The 26,425-nt window shown below is 34.5% G+C and overlaps 1 protein-coding gene across 13 annotated transcripts in view; it reads left to right on the forward strand.

The window, feature by feature from the left end:
• SOX5 (SRY-box transcription factor 5) overlaps positions 1-26,425 on the forward strand; it is a 1,012,222-nt gene that overhangs the window by 947,336 nt on the left and 38,461 nt on the right. For all 13 annotated transcript variants that reach the window (XM_045873750.3, XM_054507151.2, XM_054507149.2 and 10 more), the window contains one exon: positions 20,921-21,098. In XM_045873750.3, coding sequence (XP_045729706.1) covers positions 20,921-21,098 — 178 coding nt within the window. The remainder of the gene's footprint in view (positions 1-20,920; positions 21,099-26,425) is intronic.

Below are 26,425 nucleotides of genomic sequence, written 5' to 3' on the forward strand. Positions count from 1 at the left end.
GTCCAAGAATATATCACCAGGTCATTTGGTGACATATTCTTATGACTCAGGAAAAGAGGGGTGGCCACATTTGTAAGATAAAGACAGTAAAAATTATAAAACAAAGAGACCAGTCATAATCATGGCGTGTTTTCTTTTTAAAGGCAAAATAGAAGGATTTAGGCAATGTTCTCTGAATTCTACTGGCCTAGCCTGTGTTCCCCAGTATACTGAGTTTGTTTTGACAGGAACCTGTCTTGAACACAGCAGACAGCTCTGATGAGCCATGTCAAAGCTCTTTAATAATGCAAACCATGGGGAAAGCAAGAGGATGTTGCACATGTGCAGACACAGGAAGATCCACAGAATCACATTTTCTCAATGAAAGTTGCCCTCTAAACTAGATCCAGCCCAAAGAAGATTTACCATAAAATATTTCCTGGGTTTTCTTCAGATTACGGCATTTTAATTTTAAAACCAGGCAGTTAGAACCTAAATAATATAGATAGGGAGGAAAAACAGCAATATGAAAGGATGTCCCTGTGTAGGAGGAGGATCTAGTTTAATGTCAGTGAGCATCATGGTTAGAAAGGATCAGTCATCACTCTGTCAGAGACTGAGGAAGCAAAAGCACACGTCTGTAGTTACCTTTCTTTTGAGGAAAGCATTTATAATTTCAACTTCTTAAAATGTACTTCAAATCAGCTCAAATGCTTTATTTTCTATCCTAAGGAAATGATCAGTGCCTCATTTGAGCTGATTATTGACCCCTTTCCATCCCTCTAGGCCCTACATGTGCTGGAAGTGTTTGAATGGAGAATTGAGAAAAGAAACCAGGCAGGACTCCTCTAGCCCTCAGATTTGATTCTCTTTTTATTTAATCATATATATCTGTTTACGCATCTTTCTTATTCATAAACAGGAAGAATTCTAATGGTCTCTCTCGCAGAGATGCACCGAAGTATAGATATGTTTTTAAAATGACAACAAATATCAATGTCCTATTTAGATTGATGGAAAATAGCATAAATACATATTCATTAGTTTATTTTTTCAATAGGTTTTTCTTCTCTAGAGGGAACAAAGCATTCTACAGTATTTATAAACATTACAAAATGGAGAGTGGAAAGAAAACACAGTAATTAGATGCTGATGTAAGAGTCAAAAAAATTAAAGAGATGTACCGTTCTAAGCTGAAGATAAGTTCAAAACCCAACGTATTCAAGTGTCATTTATCTAACAAAATGTATCAGACATTTTATTTATAGGCGTGTAGAAGCTTAAGAATGAAACCCAGAAAGTATTCGGTCCAACATGTAACAACTGCCTCACGAGGTCACTTTCCTACCACTCCATGAGGCGACATTATTTTATTCTGCGTAACTCTTAATGTCACAGTACTCTTATTTAAATAGAATTGCAATCAGCTTTCCAGGATTTCAGCTTGTGGTTTCACTGAATGACAATTATATTTGTTAGTACTCTTTCAGTTGCAAGTAATAGAAAACCCAACCCCAACTGGATCAAGTAGAAAGGAAATGTACTCACTCATATTAAAAAGAAAAATTATTCTGACTTCAGGCCTGGTTTAATCAGGAGCCCAAACAATATCTCATGGAAGTGTTTCCTATCTCTTAGCTCTGTTCTTTTCTCATTCTTAAAGGACTGCTCCTTTTCAGGGTTTTATAGCACCCTATGCTTACATCTATCATTCACGGATTCAACAAGTATTAATTCATGCCTGTCGTGTGTCAAGTTCAATTCAAGGCAGTAGAACTACCTCCTATAGCTATCTACAAAACAGTTTGTCCTCTTAAGATCTTACAGTCTAAGAGGAAGAGACAAAATGGGAGCAGTTAAACAAATAGATAATTTTAACATATATTGCTAAGTGCTGTGAAGAAAATAAAACATAGTATAAGATAAAATTCCTGGGGTTAAGCAAGGAAATCTTGAGACAGAGATATAAAGCAAATCTTGTCTGAGACCTAAATCATGAAAAGAAAAGTACTTGCAAAGATCTGGGGAAAAGCTGTTCTAAATAGGAGGAACAGCAGTTGCAAAGACCTTAATATGTGAGTGAGGTTGATAAATTCAGGGCTTGGAAAATAGGCTGGAGTAGCTAGAATGCAGTGAACATGAGGGAGAATGATAAGAAATGAGGTTGAGAATGAAAAAGACCAGATCACATAGGACTCCTTGGTAAGGAGTTTAAACTATATTCTAAGTGCATTCAATTTAGAGAGAAATGACCATACCATTTATTAATCTGTAAATTGAAATTACCTACTCATTGTCTTCCTTTCTTAGGGCATTATGTTTTTCAGGCGAGGGAAAATTTTTTTTCTTTTATCCCTTGGGCCAATTCATTAATAGTTTAAGCATCTCTACAGTACTTCCCTAGAAATACTGAGGAATTTGAGCCTTAATGACATATATTGAACCTTGCCATTGGAGAGACAAGACACTTTAATTTGACAAGTGTCTGTTAATTGTCTGTGATGTGTCAGTCAGAGTCCTAGGACCTGAGGATACTGGCACGTAGTGTGGTCAGATCTCTGCCCTCATGGAGCACGGAGTATATAGTGAAGTATGTGGTCATGGATATGGATGGAAAAAGACAATCATGTATAGACTATTAAAAGCAGCAAGTGAGTGCCAGGAGTGTAGATTTAACCTAAAATATTTCCTGGGTTTTCTTCAGATTCACTTACTTCATCAGGCTTTTTTCATTAGTAATGTGAGAAAACACACATCCTTAATAGTGCCTGTCACCACCTATATGAAGCAAATTGCAAGGTTGAGTTTTTGGAGTGATATTTTGGTACTAACACTAACACATGAGCATTGATTCAAATGTAGTCACCTTAAAAATTATAATTACTATTTACTAGTGATCATAAGAGTTTTGGAACTCTTATTTTACTTATTTACTTTTGATCACACTAATAAGCCACATAGGAAAACAGACCCTAATTTCTGATTAATCTGAATTTTGCTTTTGATATTTTAAAAATTTTTTGATTTTTACCCAAAACTTTATAATCCAGTATGATTTCAAGAGATCTGCCAAATGTAGCAGACTTTTAGCTAGCTTAAAAAAAAATCAGTGAAAAATGTGCTACAATCTTTCTGTGTATGTGCTACAGTCTTAAAACAACTATAAATGAGTATTTTTAAATTATGAATAGCATTGTTTTCATCATTAAGTCAAACCTGCGATCTCCTGAATTGAGTATTTTTGAGAGGACAACTGTCTTTGAAAATCTCTCTTTCCCTGTTTCCTTTCCTTCCTCTCTCCCTCTCTTTCTTCCCATCTTCCTTCCTTCCTTCCTTCCTTTCTCTAGTCAAAAACTTTATTGATATCACACTTGTCAGGTAAACGTGCAATGCTGCCAACTTAAAAAAAAAATTCTGTAAAGTTTCCATAAAACTCCTATCAATAATGTGATTATTTTCTTAGTAAAAATTATTTTATGGTTTATTTAAGCATGTATATTTATAATGCACTTAAAATTCTATTTATTTTACTGATAGTGAGTTTATATACAAAGTTCTACTAATATCTGTATTATTAGATTATATTCTATAAAGTGAGATTCTGTTTTAGTTACACCTATTTTCCCATTTTTTCATGCACATATGATATGGAAGCAGCCTTAATTATACCTAACAAGAAATAGAGACTATTATAATCCAGAGCCTATCCAAAGAGTTATAAGATAATGAAATTCTCCATCATCATTTATATAGTTTCTCTTTACTGGTCATAATCAGCCAAAAAACATAGTTAGTCTTAATTACAGCTTTTTAAAGAAAGACCAGAAATTTTATGAATTGATTAGTATTACATGTGAAAAAAATGTCTTCAACAGATACACAATGAGTGGTATAATTCACATTGACCATGAATTATTGTTTAGGGTCTGCTTAATATGATCGGGGGAATTCATAAGCATGTATTCCTTACCTTACGTATCTTAAAGTGTGAGGACATAGGAGACACAGAATAGCATTCAAAATATAGAATAGCTCTTGTTTTTGGACTTAGGAAATAATTCTATGACTCTTTTTTACTTGAAAATATATTTGAAATTTTTTCTATATTGCATAAGAAGTTTTCTCACTGAAAATTTAATCTTAGAAATATTAAATTTAAAAAGTGCATTCTTACTTGCTCAGAGTATGAAGTATTGTTAAGAACTTGTTTAACTGAGTGCTGCTTAGAAAGAAGCATGCCTACAAATTCAAGTGTCTAAATGTCAAGAACAGCTAGCAGCTTCCCTTAACCTGAATCCTAACGTATCCTAAAGTTCTCATGGGAAGAATGTGCCCCTTTCTAGTCCTGGACCTCCTTGTAGATAATATAATTGGATGCTTCTTAGAATTACACACCCCTCCTTATGAGCTGCATGACTTATGTTTGTAATATCCCACAGCTTTTAGCCCTTGACTTCTAACACCAGACTAGCTGATTCCATTGAGTGACTTTTTTAGAACCCAACAGTTAAAAACATACCCTTTATGGCTTTTGTTTTTCAAAAGAAGAAAGATGCGATCTCTAAATTTAGAAAAAAAATAAAGACCACAATTTTCATTTTACAGGTCTTACAATACCAAAATAATATGAAGGGGGAAATGTATACTCAAATAGATAAAAATGCATTTTCCCCCAAGCTGTTTGCCAATACCAGAAAATACTAAGAACTCTACAGTTTGGTAAAACCACAAAATATTTTTTTATTAAAACTCTGTTGTAGTTCTTTGCGAGACCAATTATCAGTACTGGGATTCTGTATGACACTTTCATTTAAATTGGGCCTTCCCATAACCAAGGAATCTTATTTTTTCTAGTTCATTATATAATTTGAGCTGTTATGGTTTGTTGTACAATTTTGATGACTTTTGGCAGTGTAGATATTTCATAAATAGGAGAAAAAGAAATTGAACCCAAAAATAGAAAGGATGAAATACTGCAAAAAATTTTCTCTTTTGGTATTTCCAGTAGCACTTAAAATAGCATAAGAAAAATATTCTGTTGTGAAGTATGTATAAAAGCATCATGACAGCAATAGGAATGTCCTTAAATAAGTACAGATTTGTGTTTTCTGTACTTCTCCATGTAACTCTTTTGAGGATCAAAGTTTCATTTTAAGTCAGCAGGAGCTCAATATTCAGGTCAATCCTATATAAATACAGGGCAAGACAAGAATTTTGGGTCAGCTGATGGAATTTTTAGTGCCAGTTTTCGTGTAAATAGTGCTGTCATTTATCTAAAAAAATGATAATTCTGATCCAATTTTAAGAGAACCACTGGGTAACGTTTGGTTTTGCTTGGATTTTTTCAATTAGCTTTCCTAGAGTTACACTGAACTAGAATTCTGGTCTGTTATATATGGGACTATAATTTATGGACTTGCAATAAAATAATTGGAGAAAAATCAATTTCATGAGATTGATCATATTAGATACACTTCCTTCATCCATTGAATTTTAAGTGGCTGGCCCATAATATCCGCTCAATAAATGTTTACTAGATTACATGTTTATATTACACAACTCGATCTTAATAATATGAATTTAAACCATAGTTGTCACTGTTTGTGATGTAGTTTTCACTATGTCTATTTTTGCAGTTAAATTATTAATACGACAGGATCTAAGAGAATGTGTCTGTGTAAGGATTTTTTTTAAATTCAGAAATATGTCTTTTAGCTATTGTCAAGTGAACTTTTGGGCCTTTTGGTGTAACCATATTATTTTCTAGAATTCTTGGCATATATAAAATACTGGAAATTTAATGAGATAAAAAGAAATATTTAAGAAAGGTTTTGTGAGATATTTTCAAAATGTACTTGAATCCTATTTTAAAAAACAAGATGCACTTACTACACATGGTTAATTAAATCTGATTTACTTTACATGAGATATCTTCTACTGGAAAAAGAGGAATGAGAATATCTTCCTTTGGAAAAAGACATTTTCCAAGCAATAGACTTTACAGTTTGCTTGAAACAAAGTTGTATGTTTCTTCACTGGTTTATATAATTTTTTTTAAACTGCATAATGACTATGTTATTCACAGATGAGGTTTCTGGAGTCACTTTTAGAAGTCACTTTTAGAACATTTACTGAGGTTTATTCAGTAAACTTTTTGAACACCTATGATATCCTGGACAGTATGGTAAAAACAAAAAAGAACAATTAACACCCCATACAGTGTAATGGGGAAGATGAACAAACTTAACAATTAAAATACTATGGGCTAAATACTGGTCAAAGAATAATATGGAGGTAAGGGGAAAGTTTCCAGCATAACCTGGGGAGAAATAGGAGAATGAGGGCATATCTTCCAGAAGATGTGCCACTTAGAAGGGTTTTGAAGGAAACAGCCTATACAAAGGCACGTAGAAATGAAAGAACAGAGTGTTAGGTTTCATCTGAATTTTAGAGAAATAAGGTGATCTATAATGCACATCTAGAACATTGGGAACATAGTTAAGAAGAACACAAATGTAAGGAAAAGTGTCCAAAGGATGAAGTCTAACCTCCTTGGCATTCTGTGATCCTGCCCCTCATACCTCAGGAGCCTGATTTGTTACTTCTGCCTTTCTCCCAGTCCCAGCAGTTTTGTGCTCCATGTGGAGTCACTTCCTTGTGTATCATGTTGTTTCACCACTTTTTGCCTATGTTTGTGCCACTCCAGCTCTCCAGGGTCCTTTTGCCCTCTTCATTCCACTTTTCCCTCTTGCCTTGCACCTCCCCGTAAGATCTTTCTCAGCTACCACCTCTACGTAGAATTGGCTAGTCCATCATATGTGACTCTTCCACATGGATGCAGACTCCTTGTTTTGTGTCCCAGTGCCCTTATTAACACTTGATTGTAGTTGTCTTCCCTTGTGTGATTCTGAGTCTCTTCAGCATAGGGACTATCTCTTATTCATTCTTAGCACCAAGTATACTAATCGATATGTAACCATTGCTCTAGTTCTGTTAAAAGAATAAACAAACAGGGGCACCTGGGTGGCTCAGTCAGTTAAGTGTCTGCCTTCTGCTCAGGTCATGATCTCGGGGTCCTGGGATCCAGCCCCACGTCAGGCGTCAGGCTTCCGGCTCAGTGGGGAGTCTGCTTCTCCTTCTCCCTCTGCTGCACCCCCTGCCTGTGCTCTCCTGGTCTCTCTCTGTCAAATAAATAAAATCTTTTAAAAAAAGAATAAACAAACAAATAAACAAAACATCTGTGGAAGTAAACCAAGATGTTATGTTCAGACACGTGACTTGAGTTTGGGGCCCTTTAGGCAGTAGTATCAAAGGTCAGTGGCTTGAATCATTGGAGGATAATCTCAACGCAGCATGAGCAGAACAGGATCGTACCTATGAGAAATGAAACAATCAGTGCCATTGTACTATGTAGAAAGACTGTATACACAGGAAGATTATGGAACCTAAAAGTAAAATTTGTGATTGTTTATCCCATCAGTCTAGTTGGAAAACACTGCATACAGGAAATGGGGACATTCTGATCATTGGAGAGATATGATCTGTAGTTGAAGCATGCATAATTTACTAGTCCTTACTATGGTCTGAATGAAGCACTCACTATATACTTCTTTCTGCCCTAATTCTCATTGCTAAACTTGCTTTTTCAGGTATCTTCAAATTAGGAAAAGTTTACCTTAAAAACTTCAACAATATTCTGGCCAGGATAAATTAATTAATTGGCATTCTGGTTTATATATTAGCATCATGGGTTTGTTTAGTAGGAATACATCTTCAAGTGATTGGCCTCCCTTACAGACGCTGAAGAATTAAGTGGATGCTAAAATGAAAGGCACAGGCTTATACTAATATTGACTAGTTTCGTTATATTGTTTAATGGACAGTTCAAATGAAGTTTTAGGCAGGAAGATTATTTTGTTTTTCTATATCTTTTTAAGTTTATCATTCTCTTTTTCTCTTTTATGCCAAACTAGCTTAAATATGGCAGAGAAATATTCCACCTATACATGCTCATATATTAGTTTATATTCTCTCTATAAATATATCTGTGTGTATATATATGTATTTCATCCCTTACGACAAGAATCAAGAATATTCATTCATTTTATTTGGCAATCTCATGACCCAAAGCAACACTTAAAATAAGGTCAAATCTAAAATAAATGCACTTATTCTTTCTCCCTAGTTCCGTCTAGAAGATATGATCAAAACTCTTACGTAATGATATCATTACAATTGCTATATAAAATCTTTTATGACGTCCAGACTATGAAATGTATTATTCTTTTAATGTTATGGGTTGAGAAGAATTAAACATGAGGCATTACAGCTGAGTTTCACTACACATTAATTATTTTAATTGCCTATTTCTTAAATGAATATCTGATAAATCAATCTTGCAATTCTTCATGCTTCATGACATGCTTAACTCAATACAGACACTTAAGAATCATTATGCTGTGAGAGCTTTAATACAAATTTGAGATCATTATAATTAAAATCAGACTCTTACCTGATGCTCAATTCTAACCCTTTTCATCTTTATTGAATTTTCTTTGACCTATACCTTGAATTTAATATTATAACAGAGATAGGCAGAATATATAATCAAGCTAAGCATCTCAATACATTGAGGAAAAAAAATATTTTGCCTTTAGAGCACAACATAAAAACTGGCCTTAACTGACATTCTATATAAATAGTTATCACCCCTTAAAATTCTTTAAAGACAGTAGTTCCCTCCTGGTCACTGCCATGAAGACAAAGGATGCCTTAATGACTCTATTGAGGTTATCATTAAAGTAAAAGGAGATTTGCAGACATCGGCTATAAATCACTATAAAATGGCCTGTGGGTAACCTCTGACACAACTCATTTGAAATAAACCTGGGATGGATTCATAGCCTTTGGTCAAGCCAGTAGGTGGGCTAAAGGCCTTTTCTATCCTCTTCTTCATTTCTTGCAATATTAGTTCCTTCCTAAATGACTGGACACCATTTAGATGTATGTAAATAGACGTGTTTTATATTGAAACAAAATAGGTATCAAATAATAGTGTTGAGGATGCTTATACATTTACTTCAAATATTTACTCTTTTATGATATACTTTAGGTATATGAATACATTTGGAATTTCCTTGTAGCTGCTTTGGTAAAATATTTCATGATTTAGTATTATAAACATTTTGCAAGGGTTCAGACTAATATTACCCAAATTGAGCTCTGCATGGTCCCTATCATAATGGGGTATAACAATTTCTTCAGAATGAAGAAGAAATTACAAGATTTCAGTTAGTCTGATTTTTCAGAGAAATTATTGTTTAACAATCCCTTACCTTGTTGACATTTAGATGGTGGAGGGGCAGCTCTGGAAAGTTGCTTAGGCTTGGGTGAACCCAGTGACTTGAGTTCAGGTCCCAAGCTTACTAAAGTTATGACCATTGACAAATTCTTAAATATCTCTAATGTCAGTTTCCTTATCTGTGAAGTGAGTTTCATGATCTCTTACACTCTTTCTATAATACTAAAATAAGACAAAATGTATAAGGATGCTTTTGTAACTAGTAAAGTTTTTTAGATGTCGAAGTAAAGTGAACACTATCAAAAAATCAGCATTAAGGTGAACAGACATATAAATATTCAAATTATTTTACAAAAGTATTAATATTTAGTTTACTAAACTTATTAGATGTACTTTTATATGTTTTGTAATATTTAACTGACTCCTCCCAAATATTAACGTAACAAAGAGTATATAGGACTGTAAGCATTTGTTTCTTCTTGGGAAACTAGGTCTCTTCATGACAAAATGAGCCTTTCTTTTGGAGTAAATAGAAGTTCCAAGGTAAAAGTTGCATAATTCCTGTGTTCAATGAGACATACTATGCCTTTTCTTTTATTCCTTCTCTATTAGGTTAACTATGAGAGAAGGAGAAAGGAAAAACACTAAGTTGGTCATAATTGGAAAATAATTGTTTTTGATTAATATTTTGGGGAAGGGAAAAACAATCTTTATTTCTAGTAAAAATCCTCTAATCCCAAATAGCAAATTTTATAGGACCTAATATTTCAAGAACTCATGCCCTTGATATCTTTTTGTGTTTTCAGAAAAGGTGATGTCAGGATCCAAGGATATGGGCATTAAAACCTTATAAAAAGTTTTAAAAGTTGCATTTGAATTAAGCATCTAAGATTTAAAATCCAAATCCCATTCTAGACTAATAAATCATTTAGACTCTTGGTCTAAATCATCCAGACTAAATGAAATACAATTGTATTTTCATCTTTTAGATTAATCCCAATGATATTTCTTTAAGTATTAAAATTTCATAGCAACTTCCATAGCTTTAAACTGTTTAATCATTCAGTATCTGTATATTGCTTCACCAACTGGAATATAAATGCCTTCTTTCCCATGACTCGCACAGTTGGGAATAACACCTAAAAGATACTTTTGGAACAAATTAAAGAATAACCCTACCACATGAGAAAAAAAAAAAAGTGAGACCAGGGCAAAGGACAAGTCTTCTAATTCTATACAGAAAGGAAAATCGCCAATACTGCCCTTAATCTGAAGGGTGAGAATCAAGTCTGGGTTAAAGCAAGTGGGAGTGAAAGAAGTGAGTTTTGGATTTAAATTTTGTCTTTGCTTATCTTTGGACTTGCTTACCTTTGGACTTTACCCTTTGTCTTCAGTGACTGCCCCTCTTTCTCTGTCTACAATGAATGGAGTGGAAAGAGCTGTAGTTTAGATGCAGCAGCCCAGTAAAGTTTCAAGTTAAATTAATAGGCAGCCTGTCGCTCAGGAGTCCCTGACAATGGCTCTGTTAGCAGACATCTCTAACTAGAAAACAGTGCATCCCAGGAATGTCAAACCTTCAACTCTAGGGGAAAGCAAGCAAAAAGGGAGCAAACTCTGGAGACTGGGAAGAATTATGAAATTGAAGCAGTGAGAAGAATTCATCTGAAGAGATTTAAATGTGGAGGGATACCTTACGGTAGTGCATGTGTTCCTATCATTGACTAGCCAAAGTGACAGTTAAAACACTTCATGAGAAAATTTTAAAACACTTTATGAAAAAACAACAGAAGACAAAAATTTATCAAGAGTTTGTCATTGGGTACCTGGGTGGCTCAGACGGTTAAGCGTCTGCTTTCGGCTCAGGTCATGATCCCGGAGTCCTGGGATCGAGTCCCGCATCCGGTTCCCTGCTCAGCAGGGAGCCTGCTTCTCCCTCTGCCTCTGCCTGTCTCTCTCTCCCTGTCTCTCATGAATAAATAAATAAAATCTTTTTTTAAAAAAAAAGAGTTTGTCATTGATTAATCCTAAGTATCCATGTAATTAAGATTTAGTAGTTAATATTTAGTATTTTTTTCTATTCAAGGCCATATATGGGTGATAAAAACAATTAATATACTAATGCCTGCCCTCAAGAAAGTTGTTACTGTAAAGGATGAGTGCTCAGATCATCCATAAACGTCCTTTTAAAGAATAAAGCCTTCTTAAACTATTAAACTCTGATTATTTTGCAATCAACATTTCAAGAAAACAACTAATGCAATAAAATGAAATACAGTGGTTTGTCAGTCAGTAATAGGGTGCTGCCTTAATCTTCCCTAACTTTCTTTCTTTGTGTCTCATTCACCTTCAAATCCATTACACACATGTGTGCACGCACACATGCACTCACACACAAACACACACACACACGGGTCCATCCTTCCCCAAGGTTCTGTGCCTTAGACAATTTGGCTCTTACTCAAGTCTCCCAAATAGACACAACGCACTGATTAACTGTCACAACTGTCATTAATCATTAAGTAGTAATAGTGGGTCCACCAGACTATGGAGGATTTGTGCCCTTTGGAACCTGTACATGCATATATGTAGGCATTGGAAATGAGGTTTTTATTTCATTAAATGAGAGTTACTATTAAGTGACATATGCATGATTATGCCTGCCCTTTCTTTTCCCTTTTCCCCCAGGATGGCCATCTAAAGATGGTTTATCTGCTTATAACCAGATCAAACTTTTCTTAGGATCTATAAAAACTTAAATCCCTAAAGAACCACAGATATTTTTGAAAAGAAGTGCTTTTAGCCCTCTAAGAATCTTCCAAAGTATTTAATTTTGTTTGTCTTCTTTCAAGATCCACTCATTTTTTCAATCTTTTCCCCCCCATCAATAATAGGTCTCCAAGTGGGATGGGGGGAAACAGAGGGTTTATACTCATTTGTACTGGTGTTGTTTATATTGTTCTGCTGTCCTTTTGATACTAATTCCTTTTGTAGATTCAGGCAGAATGGTTGTGGTGCTCGTTTTGTACGTTCAGGTCCAGGTAGAGGTGCTGCCCCCAAAATGTAGTGGGATCTGATCAAGGTGGCTTCTATTTTCATAGAGTTTATTTTGTAAAGCTGTATTGCTCCGAGAGCTCCTGCTTTATTTTGTTTTTTTGTGAATCCATTCCATCATTTGATAATTTTGTAGTCTTAATTCTTTTTCACATATCTTCAAGGGAAACTAACAAGAAAGTAACAATGACAAATTTTTTTAGTTTATGTGTTTAAGGACTGATCAGGTGGTGTCAAGAAAACATTATGTTCCTTCTGTACATGGAGTGACCAACTCTTTAATTTCTCTAAAGAATTTTTAAAAGCTTTTGGAAGTTTACATTTAGAGGCTAATAAGAAGAACTGGTATGATTATTAACATCAAATCGTACTGCTTTATGCTTTCTTTTAGCCTCTTGGTAGAAGAACTGTTAATCACTTTAAAAGATAATAGCAATCATCCAGATGTAATGAACACCAGAGGACAAAATAACCATTATTATTAGGAATTTGAAGTTGTCTAGGGACCAGAGGTTAAACAAAGTTGAATCTGAAACACCATACATTTTATACTGACTCATGTTATAACTGTTCTCATCAAATATTATTCTTGACACTCGTATTCCTTCTGTTCTTCCTCTTTTCAAATGCTCTGCATTTGAAAAATTTACTCTGCAGAATTTCTATGAGTGGGTTTTCATTTGGTGTTGTGAGCTAAAGGTCTTCTCACAGGACATTCTTCTAAGTAAATAGATAGAAACTGTATGCATACAGTGTATTTTTAGCACATTATGAAAATAAAAAGAAGAGGTTAGATAGTTAATCTAAAATTAAAGGAAGTTTCAAAAGCTAAGTTAGAGATGTGAAAGAGAAGGGAGAGGAAATATTAAAAGAGACAGAAAGAAAAAAGAATGACATATAGCTCCGCAAAGTAAATAAGTAAAGCTGAGGGAGATTCATGAAATGCATTCATATATTATGGTTGAAGAATGAGAAACAAGTATTTTTCCAGGTGTCAAAATGAAGTCACAGTGAAAAATGCTTTGGAATCATGGAAGAACTTAACAAGTGTTGGCTATACTTCTTCCAGAGGAGGATGGATTAGCTATCACTGCCTAACAAAATACTACACAATTTAGTGGCGTTAAACAGTGAACGCTTATCCCACACAATTTCCGCAGGTCAGGAATCTGGGAGCAGCTTACCTGGATGGACCTGGCCAAGAGTCTCATGAAAGCTTGACAGGTGCTGGTACATCCACTTCCAAAGTGGCTCACGCACATGCCTAACAAGTCACATCTTGGTGGTTGGCGAGAGGCTGCACGCAGGTCCCTGCCAGGTGGACCTCTCTATGAGCCGTTTGAGTGTCCTTGTGACATGGCAGATGGCTCCCCCCCTGGGGATGATTTTGTGCCCCAGGAAACATTTGGCAGTGTCTGGAGACAGTTTTGCTTGCTGCAGCCAGAACCGGAGTACTACAAGCATCTAGTGGTAGAGGCGGGGGATACAGCTAGACATCCTACAGTGCACGGGACAGTCATTCACAACAAAGAATTATTCAGCCAAAATGTCAATAGTGCTGAGATTGAGAAACCATACCCCAGAGCGACTGATCCAAGAAAGAGGAAGGTAGAAGCTACAATGCACCAGGAGTCAAATTATCCTTTCTGCAGTAGCCTATTGGTTATGTAGGTCAGTCCTATATCTTGTGGGAGGGGAATACTCAGGGGCATAAATGCCAGGAGGCAAGAATTATTGGGGGCCATCTTGGAGGCTGGCTACCACAGAAGGACTTTGTGTGTGGACAGGATGGCATTATTTGGCTTAGGTGTTTCAAAGCAATTTTTTAATTAAAAAAATGGATGTGAAATATTGATATTCCACAAGCCACGCTCCTTATTCTTTGCTCTATTTGTGTTCAAATATATATGTGTGTTTTTGTGGATGTAATTGACATTTTAGAGGCATTAAATCATCAAAAGCAAAAAACAAGGGAAATACTCGACTAAAATGTTAATGGGGAAGGAACAGGGAGCATGTTAAATTAAATGATGACAACTATGTGAATACCTGTAAGTTAATTAAAGGCCAACAATTTAAATGTAAAAACAATATGAAATTATCTCAATGAAGCAAACGTCCCCCAGCTACACTCCTAGCATCCTCTTTTAAAAGAAGCAGAATATATTAAGCAAAAGTATAAACTGGCAAAATAAGGAAGCAAGTGAGAAGCTAGAATACGTTACCCTCAGCTACATAACTTAAGACTTGCATTTAAATGGCAATCAGGTCTAATAGTAGCATACCTATCAAAGAATTCCTGGAGCTCTGTCTGCCTGGTTAACAAGGCATCTTGCAATTTGTAAGACCAAAAGCAAACATTTGTTCATGATAGACTTGATTTTTAGGCACCAAGAACCTACTAATAAAATAGAGAGTTGGAGTAGCTGCATGAGTAGGATCCCTTATTCTTTAGGGGCTAAGAAAATAATTTAAGATGTTTGGTTAGTTTTTTTTCTTATATTACTTTGATTGATACTTGAGCATAAATGCAAATCTTTTCTGCTCTAAGTTCATGAAGGAAAGGATCAGGGACGCTTGGATCTCCAAAAAGATTGTTTTGTTTTTGTTTTTGTTTTGTTTTGTTTTTCTCTCTAGTCTATCTCTACTAAACTGTAGAAAGAAATGCCTTATTTGAGCGGAAAAGGTGAAAGAGGATTCCCACAGTGAACAATAGGAATAGACAATGAATGCAAAGCCAAGCTAGAAAAGAGAGGTGCAGCCACAATGCACATTATACAATTCAACCTGAAGTGTACTTCCCTACTTAATATGATTATTTCATCAAAGAGGATAATAGCAACCAGCTGATTAATTTTGCAATATGTTTCATGAATGCTTTACTCTTCCCCCATGCTATTATTGCTACTTACTTCACATGAGTATTTGTGATAAAATATGGGCACAATCACAGTTTTCAAATTGTGCAGAGGAAGTAGCCTGAAATTCCATATTTTTTAATTTGAAAAATTTACTCTGCAGAATTTCTATTCAATTAAGGAATCAGATCATATTTATAAATGAAAGAATATATTTAAATACATAGACAAACTATCCTCAAATAATTCAGTTTAAATAAAACACAATGCCGCATACATCTTCACTGCAGGCTTAAATACAAAGTAGATACATTCTTTGCTCCTTTATTACTGTACCACGCAAAACCAAAGCCTAAAAGCCACAGGCCTAGATGTCAGGTGATTTGCATTTTTCGAAATGCCCAACATATAACAGCAAGTAATAAATAGTTGAAATTTCATTCAATAAAGAATGAATGAATGAATCGATGGATGAATGAATGATTGCATAAATATATATGTTCTTGCGGTTGCCATTAGAATGCTTTAAATTTGTTAAGTACCAAATAAATATTTGATTTTCAATAATGACTTTAGGTAACTATTTCAAGAAAAATTTTGATAATGAGAATGAGTAAAGATATAAATAAAGGTGGAATTTTTATTTGGGAGAATATAATCATCTGCTCATCCTTGGTGGTGTACCTTGTGGTCCAAGGACCTGCATGTGGATATATTCTCTGTTGTGGAGGACAAGGAGACAAAGAGAAAGGAGTAGATTTCCTTAGGATACTGGTATCCCTATTTTCTAGTTCTCTATTAAAATTCCTTAGCAAAAAAAAAAAAAAAATGAAGAAACACTAAGGAGTGGGGAGAGAGACTAAACCTCCAGGATTCTGGAGAATGATTTTTCTTTGATAAATTATGTTTGATTTCTGTGAGCAATTTGGTCTTTGCACATTAAAAATTAAGAATATTATACAATTATGTTAGACTAACATGTATTTCCTAGAATAAACCTATTATTTGGAAATCATCTAAGTAAAATATATTTTAAATTTATATAGTTATTTTACAGTTTTTGTTAAGTTTATGTGGAATAACCCTGCATTTGTGATGACAGTTATATTTCTCCAGTGCATCTAAGGCTGTACGTTTATGTCAAATAATTTTCTTCATCCAAATTTATTATTTTTCTGTGTGGGGCATTTCTTTTCATTGGCTAGGACACAAATTCATTAAACCTCCACAATATTTCTATTACCATGACCACAAGTTGATGTTAAGTAAAATGTCTGCTTTTAGACAAGTCGTAGTAGCTATAAGTAAGTGGAACATGCCTGAAACTGTATGTTTGTTTAGATTATACTTGTTTTAGATTAGACAAGACTCTATTAGGAGAAGTTATAATTATAAAAAGGTTCCTAAAAATTGCATTTATATATATGAAATATTATTCTCTTACACATTATTGTACAAATTACTGTATTTTCTGACATAGCTGTACACGGACGCTTGGTATTTTTCTCAAAAAAATAGCCTAATTTAATAGCTCTTTAGCACTACCAAAGGACCTTTTTGATGCTATGCATATAGAGAACAAAGAAGCACAAAAGAAACCTTCCAAAATAAATCAACATTTGTGCCTTAAGTTTTAAGCTAGTATATAAGTAGTGAATGCATGTATTACTTCATTTTATTGCATGTGTATTGACCTTTATGTGGCTTTTTTATGTGAAGAATTATATGGTTAAGTCTAAACTTCAGAAATTCCATTGCATCAATGTCTTTTTCAATTTAAGATTAAATTTGTTATATAACTAAAGAGAATATTGTATGTTGAGTCCAACAACCTGGGTTTCTTTAGAACTTTGTGAGTTTTGGTTTCCCTTCTGAGATTATTAATTACTTCATAGAATTGAAGATTAAATAAATGATTTGAAATATTATAATGAATTTTATAAATGTAAGTAATAACCTATTGGTAAAAACTCACTTACCTTTGCTTACACATTTTCTTAAGTTTAAATGTTTGCCTTATATTTATATTAGGTTAGCATATCAACTTTGGAACTATTCAACAGATACGTGAGATTCTTCTTAACTATCGCTTTGTATATAAATTAACTAATTATGAAATATGCTATTTTCAAAATTTTCAAAGTTTTCAAATCGCAGCATCATTTAACGATTGGACAAGTAATTAAAAAGAAATAGCTTTCCTTATCTCTTTATGGTGTACTTCATAGAAATGCTGTTTTTCCAGTGCTTTCTTGACTTTAAAGATTACTTATATTCTTTTATATAAAAATTATTTACTTACAATTTTAAAATGCATGTTTTATTTGTAAAAGTAGGGTTTAATTTTGCTAAGCTTTCAAATTTCTCCTAAATAAGTTCTTGCAAATAAAAAACAAAGCAGAAAAGCCTTTAGGAAAAAAACCTTACCTTGGCATTCATTGCACATATTCATAGTTATGAGAATGCAGGTCATAAATAAATAGCCCACTTTCATTTTGTAGTTAGGGTTTTAAATTTCTCATCTAGTCAAATGAAAAATAATAGAAAATGGGAAAACTACTGTAATTTTTGTATTCTTGATGAATAATAAGTATTTGGTGTAGTAGCTCAGTAGTAAATTATTAGAAGAAGCAAATTGTGAAATAATATCATGTAATGGGTCAAAATTATTTATATAGTTACCACTATAAGGATCAAGCATGTGGGTTCTTATTAATATACCATTAGCCTGGTCACACAATGAAAGAGAACGAAAGGGCAATTTTGAATGACATTTCTATCAACTTGGGAACTGTCAACCTCTATTATGTCCTTGGGGCTTTGCACTTTTTGGCTTTCAGACATCTGTGCTGCCTTGAATGGAGGAGAATATTAAGAGTTCCAGTGGGTCTCTTGCTCTAATAAATGCTTTGGGTAGTCATTTTTCAGTACGTGCATGTAATAGTTCTTAGTGCTTAAAGCTAAGCATATGACATTTCATATGCTTCATATCCCATCAGCACCTACATCTGCATCATCTTCGTCAACACCATCATTCCCCCTACACGTACACACTCACGCTCTATTTCCTCTGTGCTCATAAATCTCTTCCCATGCGACTCTGGGAATATATTCCTTCCTCTCTTTTTTTCTGCACAGTCAAGTGAAACAACCACCTTAATTTCTCCAAGTCTCCCCTCAAAACTTTTGCAAGAGTTGTGAATACTGTCCAAGGAAGTTTTCAGGCTGTCATGACAAAAGCCAGTAATTTCATACAGAAAATAGTAAGCAGATACATCTGATAGAGGAAAAAGGGTCTAGAATATTTAAGGCTGCATAGTAAACAGTCAGTAAACCTCCTATCTGACTGGATATTTAGGCTGAATTAACAAGAAAATCTGGATCCTAATCTTTAGTGGCCTACTGAATGTCAGTAGCATTTAGTTTATTATGCATATGCATGTTTTCTTTTATTATTATTAGCATATGTTATGCTTTGTTAAAATTTTAAAGATTGAGATAACATTATGGTTTTTTTAAGGTTTATTTATCTGAGGGAGAGAGAGAGCTCATGGAGGAGCATGAGCCAGGGGGAGGGGCAGAAAAAGGGGGAGAAGGAGAGAAGCAGACGCTGAGCAGAACGGGACATGGGGCAAGGTCTCACGATCCATGAGATCATGACCAGAACCGAAATCAAGAGTCGGATGCTTAACCAACTGAGCCACCCAGGCACCCCAACATTATGTATTTTTTAATGCTATCTCCTTATATTGAGGAACCTTTTTTAAAAAGGTTTTGAAGCTTAATATATATATATTTCTTTTTTTTTAGTTTTTGTCCCTTTATATTGTATAAGGTGATGGCTCTCAAATGTTAATCTGTATCAGAATCATCTGGGAATGCTTGTTAAAATGGGTTGGCTAGAACCTCCAAAGTTTCTAGAATAGAGAATTTGATTTTCTAATAAGTTCCCAGGTGGTGCTGTTGGTTCTGATCCAAGGATCACATTTGTGAACTACCCATCCGTACTGCAGTATGGGGGGAAAAGGGCACAATACTTCTGGGTTTCTGTCAACCATTAACATCACATATAAGGATTATGGCTCACCAGCTCAACCAAATGTTCTAGACTAAAAGATCTAGGAATAATCTTGCCCCTGCAGTTTTTAAAATGCTAAAGTAAACTTTTCTTAATTGTATAGTGAACCAGTCATGGAATTAGCTTACCTTCCTTTCTTCCAAGACCATGAGTCCATATAAATTTGGTATGATAGTTACGAACTTACTACACATCTAATGTGATCCTAGATTACCATTTGAATTCTCATAGATTTTCAGATAGCTGTTCTTTTTTTCTGAAACAGAAAACAGAAAAAAAAAAGTGTTAAAGAGTAATTTCTTCTTGTTTGTTCATAAGTTTCCTAAGTGCAGCTAACCGTGGAATTTAATAACAATAAACCACTTTAAAAATATAAACTTTAAATAGATGTCATATTATGCCATTTTACCATTTTTATAAAGTGATTGATTTCAGTGGTTTTTGGTAGCTTTATATATAAAATTTTGTACACATTAATATATGTTTCCATGCCATCAGATCACACCATTTGAATCTAAATTGTTCCACTTTCAGCAAGTTATCCTGCTACTACCAATAGATATTTTATATTCTTAACTCATGAAGATAGAACAGTAGCTAAGTGGAAACTAAATTTTTATTCTACAATAATACTTTGTAAACTTGTAGATATTGTAAACAATAAGGTTTAGCATATGACATGATATTTTAATTTTAGAGCACAAAAAAGAAATTAATTTCTCTGTGATAAAAAAGTGAGATAATGTTTATATTATCTGATTCTAATAAATGATGTGGTAGAAACTTTAATGATAATTGTATACATAAATTTTATGTGTGAAATTACACAAGGGCTAATATAGAAAGGTATAAAATAGAATGTAAACTACATAAACTTGACCTATTCAACTAATGAACAATTCACCCTATGTGCTGAATTAACCACATAAAGATCTTCATACCACAATGTATTGATTGTGGTATACGTTGTAAGGAAAATCTGGAAAACAAATCTAAATTTAAAAACATAATGCTAAGTGTTTAGAACAATGTCGCATATAAATAAATAGTACATATTGGTATAATGTCGATTATGTTTATTTTCATTTTTAAATCAATTTCAAGACTGTTTCTGTGAAACCTAGGAGAAAAGATTATTTTCTAAGAAAGTTAGAAAGTTTCCTCCTTTTTTTTGTATTTAATTTAGAGAGGAGTTCTGATCAGAGGTACACACCATTTAATTCCTCCATCATGGATGTTCCAGGTACTCTGTCTAAGCACCAGGGTACAATGGTGCTTGGGATTCAACCCCTGTTCTTCGGAGGTTGAAAAAATCCTACCTACATCATAATTTTATATGAATTATGTAATTGTCTCTCAATAGAACTGAGTAGCACAAGGAATAGCTTAAGACTATTTCTTACAGATCACATCAGTTACATACTTTCTGGATAGTTGAGTGCACGTGTACTTATACTAAAGGTTTTTCATAATGTGTAGTTAAAAGTGACATTGTTGACAGCTAACCAAACATTGTAATGTACAGGTTGAATGTTAAGATCACTGATTGGTAGAGTAATTTTATGGGAAATGACAGGCTATATACCTGTGTTTTTCTAGGCATTTTTGATCAGCCTTGCCTTATCACAGCTCATGTTCTAATGATCATTGCAGGATGAAGTGGCACAGCCACTGAACCTATCAGCTAAACCCAAGACCTCTGATGGCAAATCACCCACATCACCCACCTCTCCCCATATGCCAGCTCTGAGAATAAACAGTGGGGCAGGCCCCCTCAAAGCCTCTGTCCCAGCAGCATTAGCTAGTCCTTCAGCCAGAGTTAGCACAATAGGTAAGTTCTGTTTCTTTTGTTCTTGCTGATTTTCTGTTTATGGCAATTGAATGAAATCATCTTTTAATGGCAAATCACGCATACCCTGTGCATGGTTTTAGTTCCGTAGGAGAGTTTCAATCTGATGAACCTCGTAGGTGTGTTTTAAACATGCAAATGAAATTTATAACTGAAGTCCAAGTTACAATGTCCCCCTGAAAAGCTAATTGAACTGGTTATGTTTGTTGATGTAACAGATGTTCTTAAGTTTATAAAAAAAGAGGCCTAAATGACTTAATCACAAAGAGCAGTGTTTCCAGAATGTTGTTGTTAGGTGACTTGCCTTTCCCATTACTGAAATATATTTTCGTGTTTTGTGATGTGTACAAACTATACATAATGATAAAATACATTCTACTTAGATCAGCAGTCACCCATCAGGATATGAAGTTTGTTCAGTTCCATACTGCTTGAGATTTACTTGAATACACCGAAGTATAAAAATTACGTAGCTTCATTTCTCCATAATTGTCATTTTGGTAAAGTAAACACTAGAAAATGCTTCTATAAGCTAACTTTTTAAAAATTCCAGTAATTTTTACTTCAGTAACACATAAATTAGACTGTAAACACTTACTTCAACCTACATTTATTGATATGTTCATCATTTGCGTAGAGTTATAAGGAGGCTAGCACCGACAAGCCTTCAAGGAGCTCAGGGTTTAGTTAGGGGAAAAGTCATCCCTCTTATAGTACTAGTCAGCCATAGGAAGTGCTATTTCAGAGCATAGATACAACCTTGTAATCAAAAAGAAGAGTGTTGGATTCTATTTGGGAAGGATCAAGGAAGGCCAAGTTGGGGATAGCCTAATTCAAGTGGAGTCTTGAGGAAAAGAGACATTCCTCCGCATTTTAGCCTTTAAGAAAAAAACCCAGAGTAAAATAGCATGTTTTTGAGAAATGCACTGATTTGGCTAGAATATAGAATGAATGTGTAGTGAAAAGTGATCAGGGCTAAAACTGAAAGGAGCAGATGGAATCTGGCTGAATGCTATCCTAAGAAATTTTGACTTTTTCTCCAGACAGCAATCTGATCAGAACTTTAAGAAAGAAGAGTATTGGCAGCAGGAAGAGATAGGAATCAGGGAAACCATTGTTTTAGTGTAGGACAAGAGTTAGTTCCATGAAATAGAAATAAGCAATGATAAAACAAAGGAAGGAATAGATTGAAGAGATATTAGTAAAGAAGACTTGATATAACCTATCCTCAATAGAGACTACCTGGTGAAGTTCAAGTTGGAGACAGAGGAGTCTAGGATTTTGAATTCATAAAATAAAAAGGATAATACCTCCCTTAACTGCGGAAGAGAGGACCAGAGTGGAAGCAGATTTGGAAGACATAAATATAAAAATGTAGTAAGCATTGAAACACAAGGAGCAATTTCGGTAGAGATATTCAGGAGGAAACTATAAACATAAGTCTGATATGTAAAAGGGTGCTAGCATTTTAGATGTAGAATTATATATGATATAAGGGGATTAAGAGTACACTTATCACAATGAGCACAGAGTAATGTATAGAATTATTAAATCACTATATTGAAACTAAGTATAGAATTATTAAACCACCATATTGAAACTAATATGACACTCTATGTTAGCTATACTAGAATTAAAAGAAAGAAAATGAAAAGATATATGCACCTCTAGAAAAAAAGGAAATTCAGCAAAAAAGAGTGTGTATAGTAAGAAAAGAAGTGGGATAAAGAATCATAGGTATTACCTACTGTATTAGTTATCTATTACTGCATAACAAATTAACCTAAAATTCAGGAGCTTAAAATAACCAACATTTATTATCTCGGTTTCTAAGGGTCAGAATATGGAAGCAGCTTAGCTGGGTAGTTCCGGTGTAGGGCCTTATGATTGTAATCAGTGTGTTAGGCAGGGCTGTAGTCCTCTATGGACTTTATTAGGGATAGATGCTCTTGTTCAAGATGTCTCACTCACATGGTTGTTGGCTAGAGGGTCAATTCTTTGCCTTGTGAGTCTTTCCATAGGGTTGCTCCTTGCATGGAAACTAACTTTCCCAAGAGTGGGTGCTCTAAGAGGGTAAGCAAAGAGAAAGCCACAGTGCCTTTTATGACCTAGTCTTGAAAGTCACACAGAGTCCAGTCTGCTTTACTCTCTTCATTGTAAGAGAATCACAAGTGCAGCCCAACTCAAGGGAAGGAGAATATCAAAGTATCGTTGGGCACATTTTAAAACCAGCACACTTTTTTAGGGGGAAAACTGATAAAGAACAAGTGACTGTGTTAGAATAAGAATGAAGATAGGGCAGTGTCATGCTAGCCTAGGAAAAATGAAAGTTTCAAAAAATAAGGGGTTATTTAATGGTGTCCCATTTGGCAGAAAAGTTAAAAAAAAAAAAGAAAAAGGAAAAGAAAAGCCTTATGATTTAGCTGGAGCTCATGGAGAGGTAAACTCTGATAGAGAAGTTTTATGAGAATGCCTTAACAGAATTTCAATCACAATGGTTTGAAGACTATGAGGAGAGAAAATGCAGTTGATCTTTTTTGTAAGCTTGGTGTTGAGAAGTGATTATTTTAAAAGGACTACATAGAGAGAGGTTTTAAAATAGGGCAATCATTCATATATATATATGGCTATATATATATGTACATATATATAGTCAAAGGGAAGAAGAGTCAGAGACAGATAAAGATATGAAAGAGAGGATGGACGATGATGGAATAAGACAAGAGATCATGAGAAAGGATTAACCTTGGAAAGGAACAAAGCCCCTCTTTTTTCTGAGACTGAACAAAACAAAGGGAAAAAAGGGGTAAAGTTACAGAGAAATTGTGGGATGGACAAAAAAAAAAAAAAAAAAGCTGAAGGAATGTATTTCAAATGCTTCAGTCTCCACAGAGCAGAATTCCAGATTATTTGCCAAGAGGAAGCCAGTCTGAGGCAGTGGGACAGCAGTGAGAGCAGACAGTGTGAAAACTTAAGTTTTGAGAAGTTTGAACAAGGTTGGGGTACACATCCGCTTTTTATCACTATGCACCACTCTGTTATGGCCTAACCCAGTTACTCCCCTCCACATCCTAAATGGACTTCAAGATAAAACTTGCTTTCATGTCCTAAGTATGTAAAAGAAAAAATATTTTGTTTGGCAGGAATGACTCACTTACAAAATAGACATGAAGGCTCATAAATGTCACAGTGCTGGTCTATGAGCTACTTTTGTAATGTCACCAGAACTAGAATATTTAACAAAATAAGGGATAGATTTGCATTTTTATCATATGAGAATTTTTTACTTCAGCATTCCAGGGATTAAGTATGACAAAATATTTTAGAAAGGCAAAAATGTATTTAATGACATTTATCATCTGACTTTCTCTACTACTAAAACTTCCCTTAGTTTTTTTTTTTTTCCCCTGAAAAATCCCTTCACCACATACCCATCCACACATCCCTCATAGTTTCCAAGAACTTGAGGCCTCTACGATTTACTTTTCTCTTTTCAGCAAATGCAGATGTTGAAAGCTGAAACTGTAATGAGTAATAATGTAGTTGGATAAAAGCTGTGCGCATTAATGGTGTTGTAAAGGTCACCCCTGAAAGAAGAATTAATGTGTTATGCCATTAATAAACCAGGGAAAACTGTGAACCAAAAAATAACTTAAGTTATCGTTAATGAAATGGGCTCTTTGCTATATATCTATTAGCTACAAATATAGAAAGTGAGTTTTTGAGGTGGGTGACCAGTATTACACTGTATTCTGTAAGAATGCCTTTGATATGGTATGCAAAGGATTGGATGCGCCAAAAGAAAGGGAATCCTTAAAAGGTATGAATAGTTCAGAAGAATGATGGATAAGTTTAGAATCTTCTGACCGAATGTTATCTTCCTATCATTGGCCTTTTTCACCTATATTGTACATATGTATAGTACCTTTAACATTTTTCAAAGCATTTTTAATCTCTTTCTCACTGAAGCTAATTTTAGAATTATAGACCCTAAAATAGATAGAGCAGGTATTCCTATTATCCAGTCAAAACTTGTTATTTTACAGATAAGGAATTGGGGCCTAAGGAGGCTAAGTGCTTACCCAGGGATTCTAAGTAAGTTCCCGACACAGGGTAGACAGTTCTGTGACTCTATGTTTATTTCCTCTGTTTTAATTTCAAGGAAACGACTATATGAAGACCTAGTAACTTGCTCAAACTCACAGCCAGGGGTGGTTGAGGCCAGAGGATTCGTAGTCTCTGGTTGGCATGCTCCCTTTTCAGCTACTGCCTGTTGGTAGGCTTGCCACGTTAGATGCTCTTCTCAGTCATTTATCTAGCCTTTCACTCATTCACTGAATAAATGGGTATTAAATATCTTCCCTATGCCATAGATTTTGCAGGATGGTGAGCAGATGGAAGTCTGGAGGATGAGCAGATGAACGTCTTGGGCAGAGGCTTTAGATAGCCTCCAGTCTTGTTCTATAAAGTCTTTGGAAGATACTAGAATGTATTATCCTTACCCATTATTCTTCAGAGGCATTAACACATGAAAAGTAAAACTTTAGTGAGCAAATGTAGTAGGCTCACATTGATTCAATAGAATGAGGGAAAATATTTTCCAGTTCATTAATTTGGTACTTTATTTCTACAACTTGCTAATTTAAAATACAATGGCATGAAGGAGGATATTACCTTGATGTTTCCTTAGTTTACAATTTTAATCAGAAAAATTTCTATGAGTAGGTTATTGAACAAAAATACTGTAATAGTTTCATAGAAAGCTAGTGGATTATCAAGAAGTTGAGGGTATTATTCAACATCTGGCAATTAACATTTGCATAGCACTTTACAATTTACAAATTGCTTTCACATTTATAATCTAATTAATTCTTGGGAGTTTTCACAGATGAAGAAATGGCTACATATCAGGGTGCCAAAAACTTGATGATGATAAGTGACCTCAACAATAGAAAAAAATCAGTATTTGTTGAAAATAACTTGAAACACATGTGCCCTTACTTTTACTTCTAGCTGAAAAGTCCTATGTAAAATAAATATGTAGTAAATAAGAATTTGTATTGCCCTCATAGCATCTGTTAGATCCATGAGTTCAATAAGTCTGTGTCATTATGGTACATGCTTCCATCGATGTGATGACATAGATAATCAACTTGGAATTATGAAGGTAGATACTTTCAACTTAGAAATATGCATTTATTCCTTGAACAGACCCTGCCGTGGGCCAAAGGAATAAAAGATCGAAAAATTTAAAATGCCCTCAAGTAGTTCAAAGACTGGTGTAAAAGACAAACTTAGACAAATGGACG

The sequence above is a fragment of the Mirounga angustirostris genome, unplaced genomic scaffold, assembly GCF_029215605.1.
Source record: "Mirounga angustirostris isolate CCGP_5_RB_7025 unplaced genomic scaffold, mMirAng1.0.hap1 SCAF_5, whole genome shotgun sequence".
NCBI classification, from domain to species: domain Eukaryota; kingdom Metazoa; phylum Chordata; class Mammalia; order Carnivora; family Phocidae; genus Mirounga; species Mirounga angustirostris.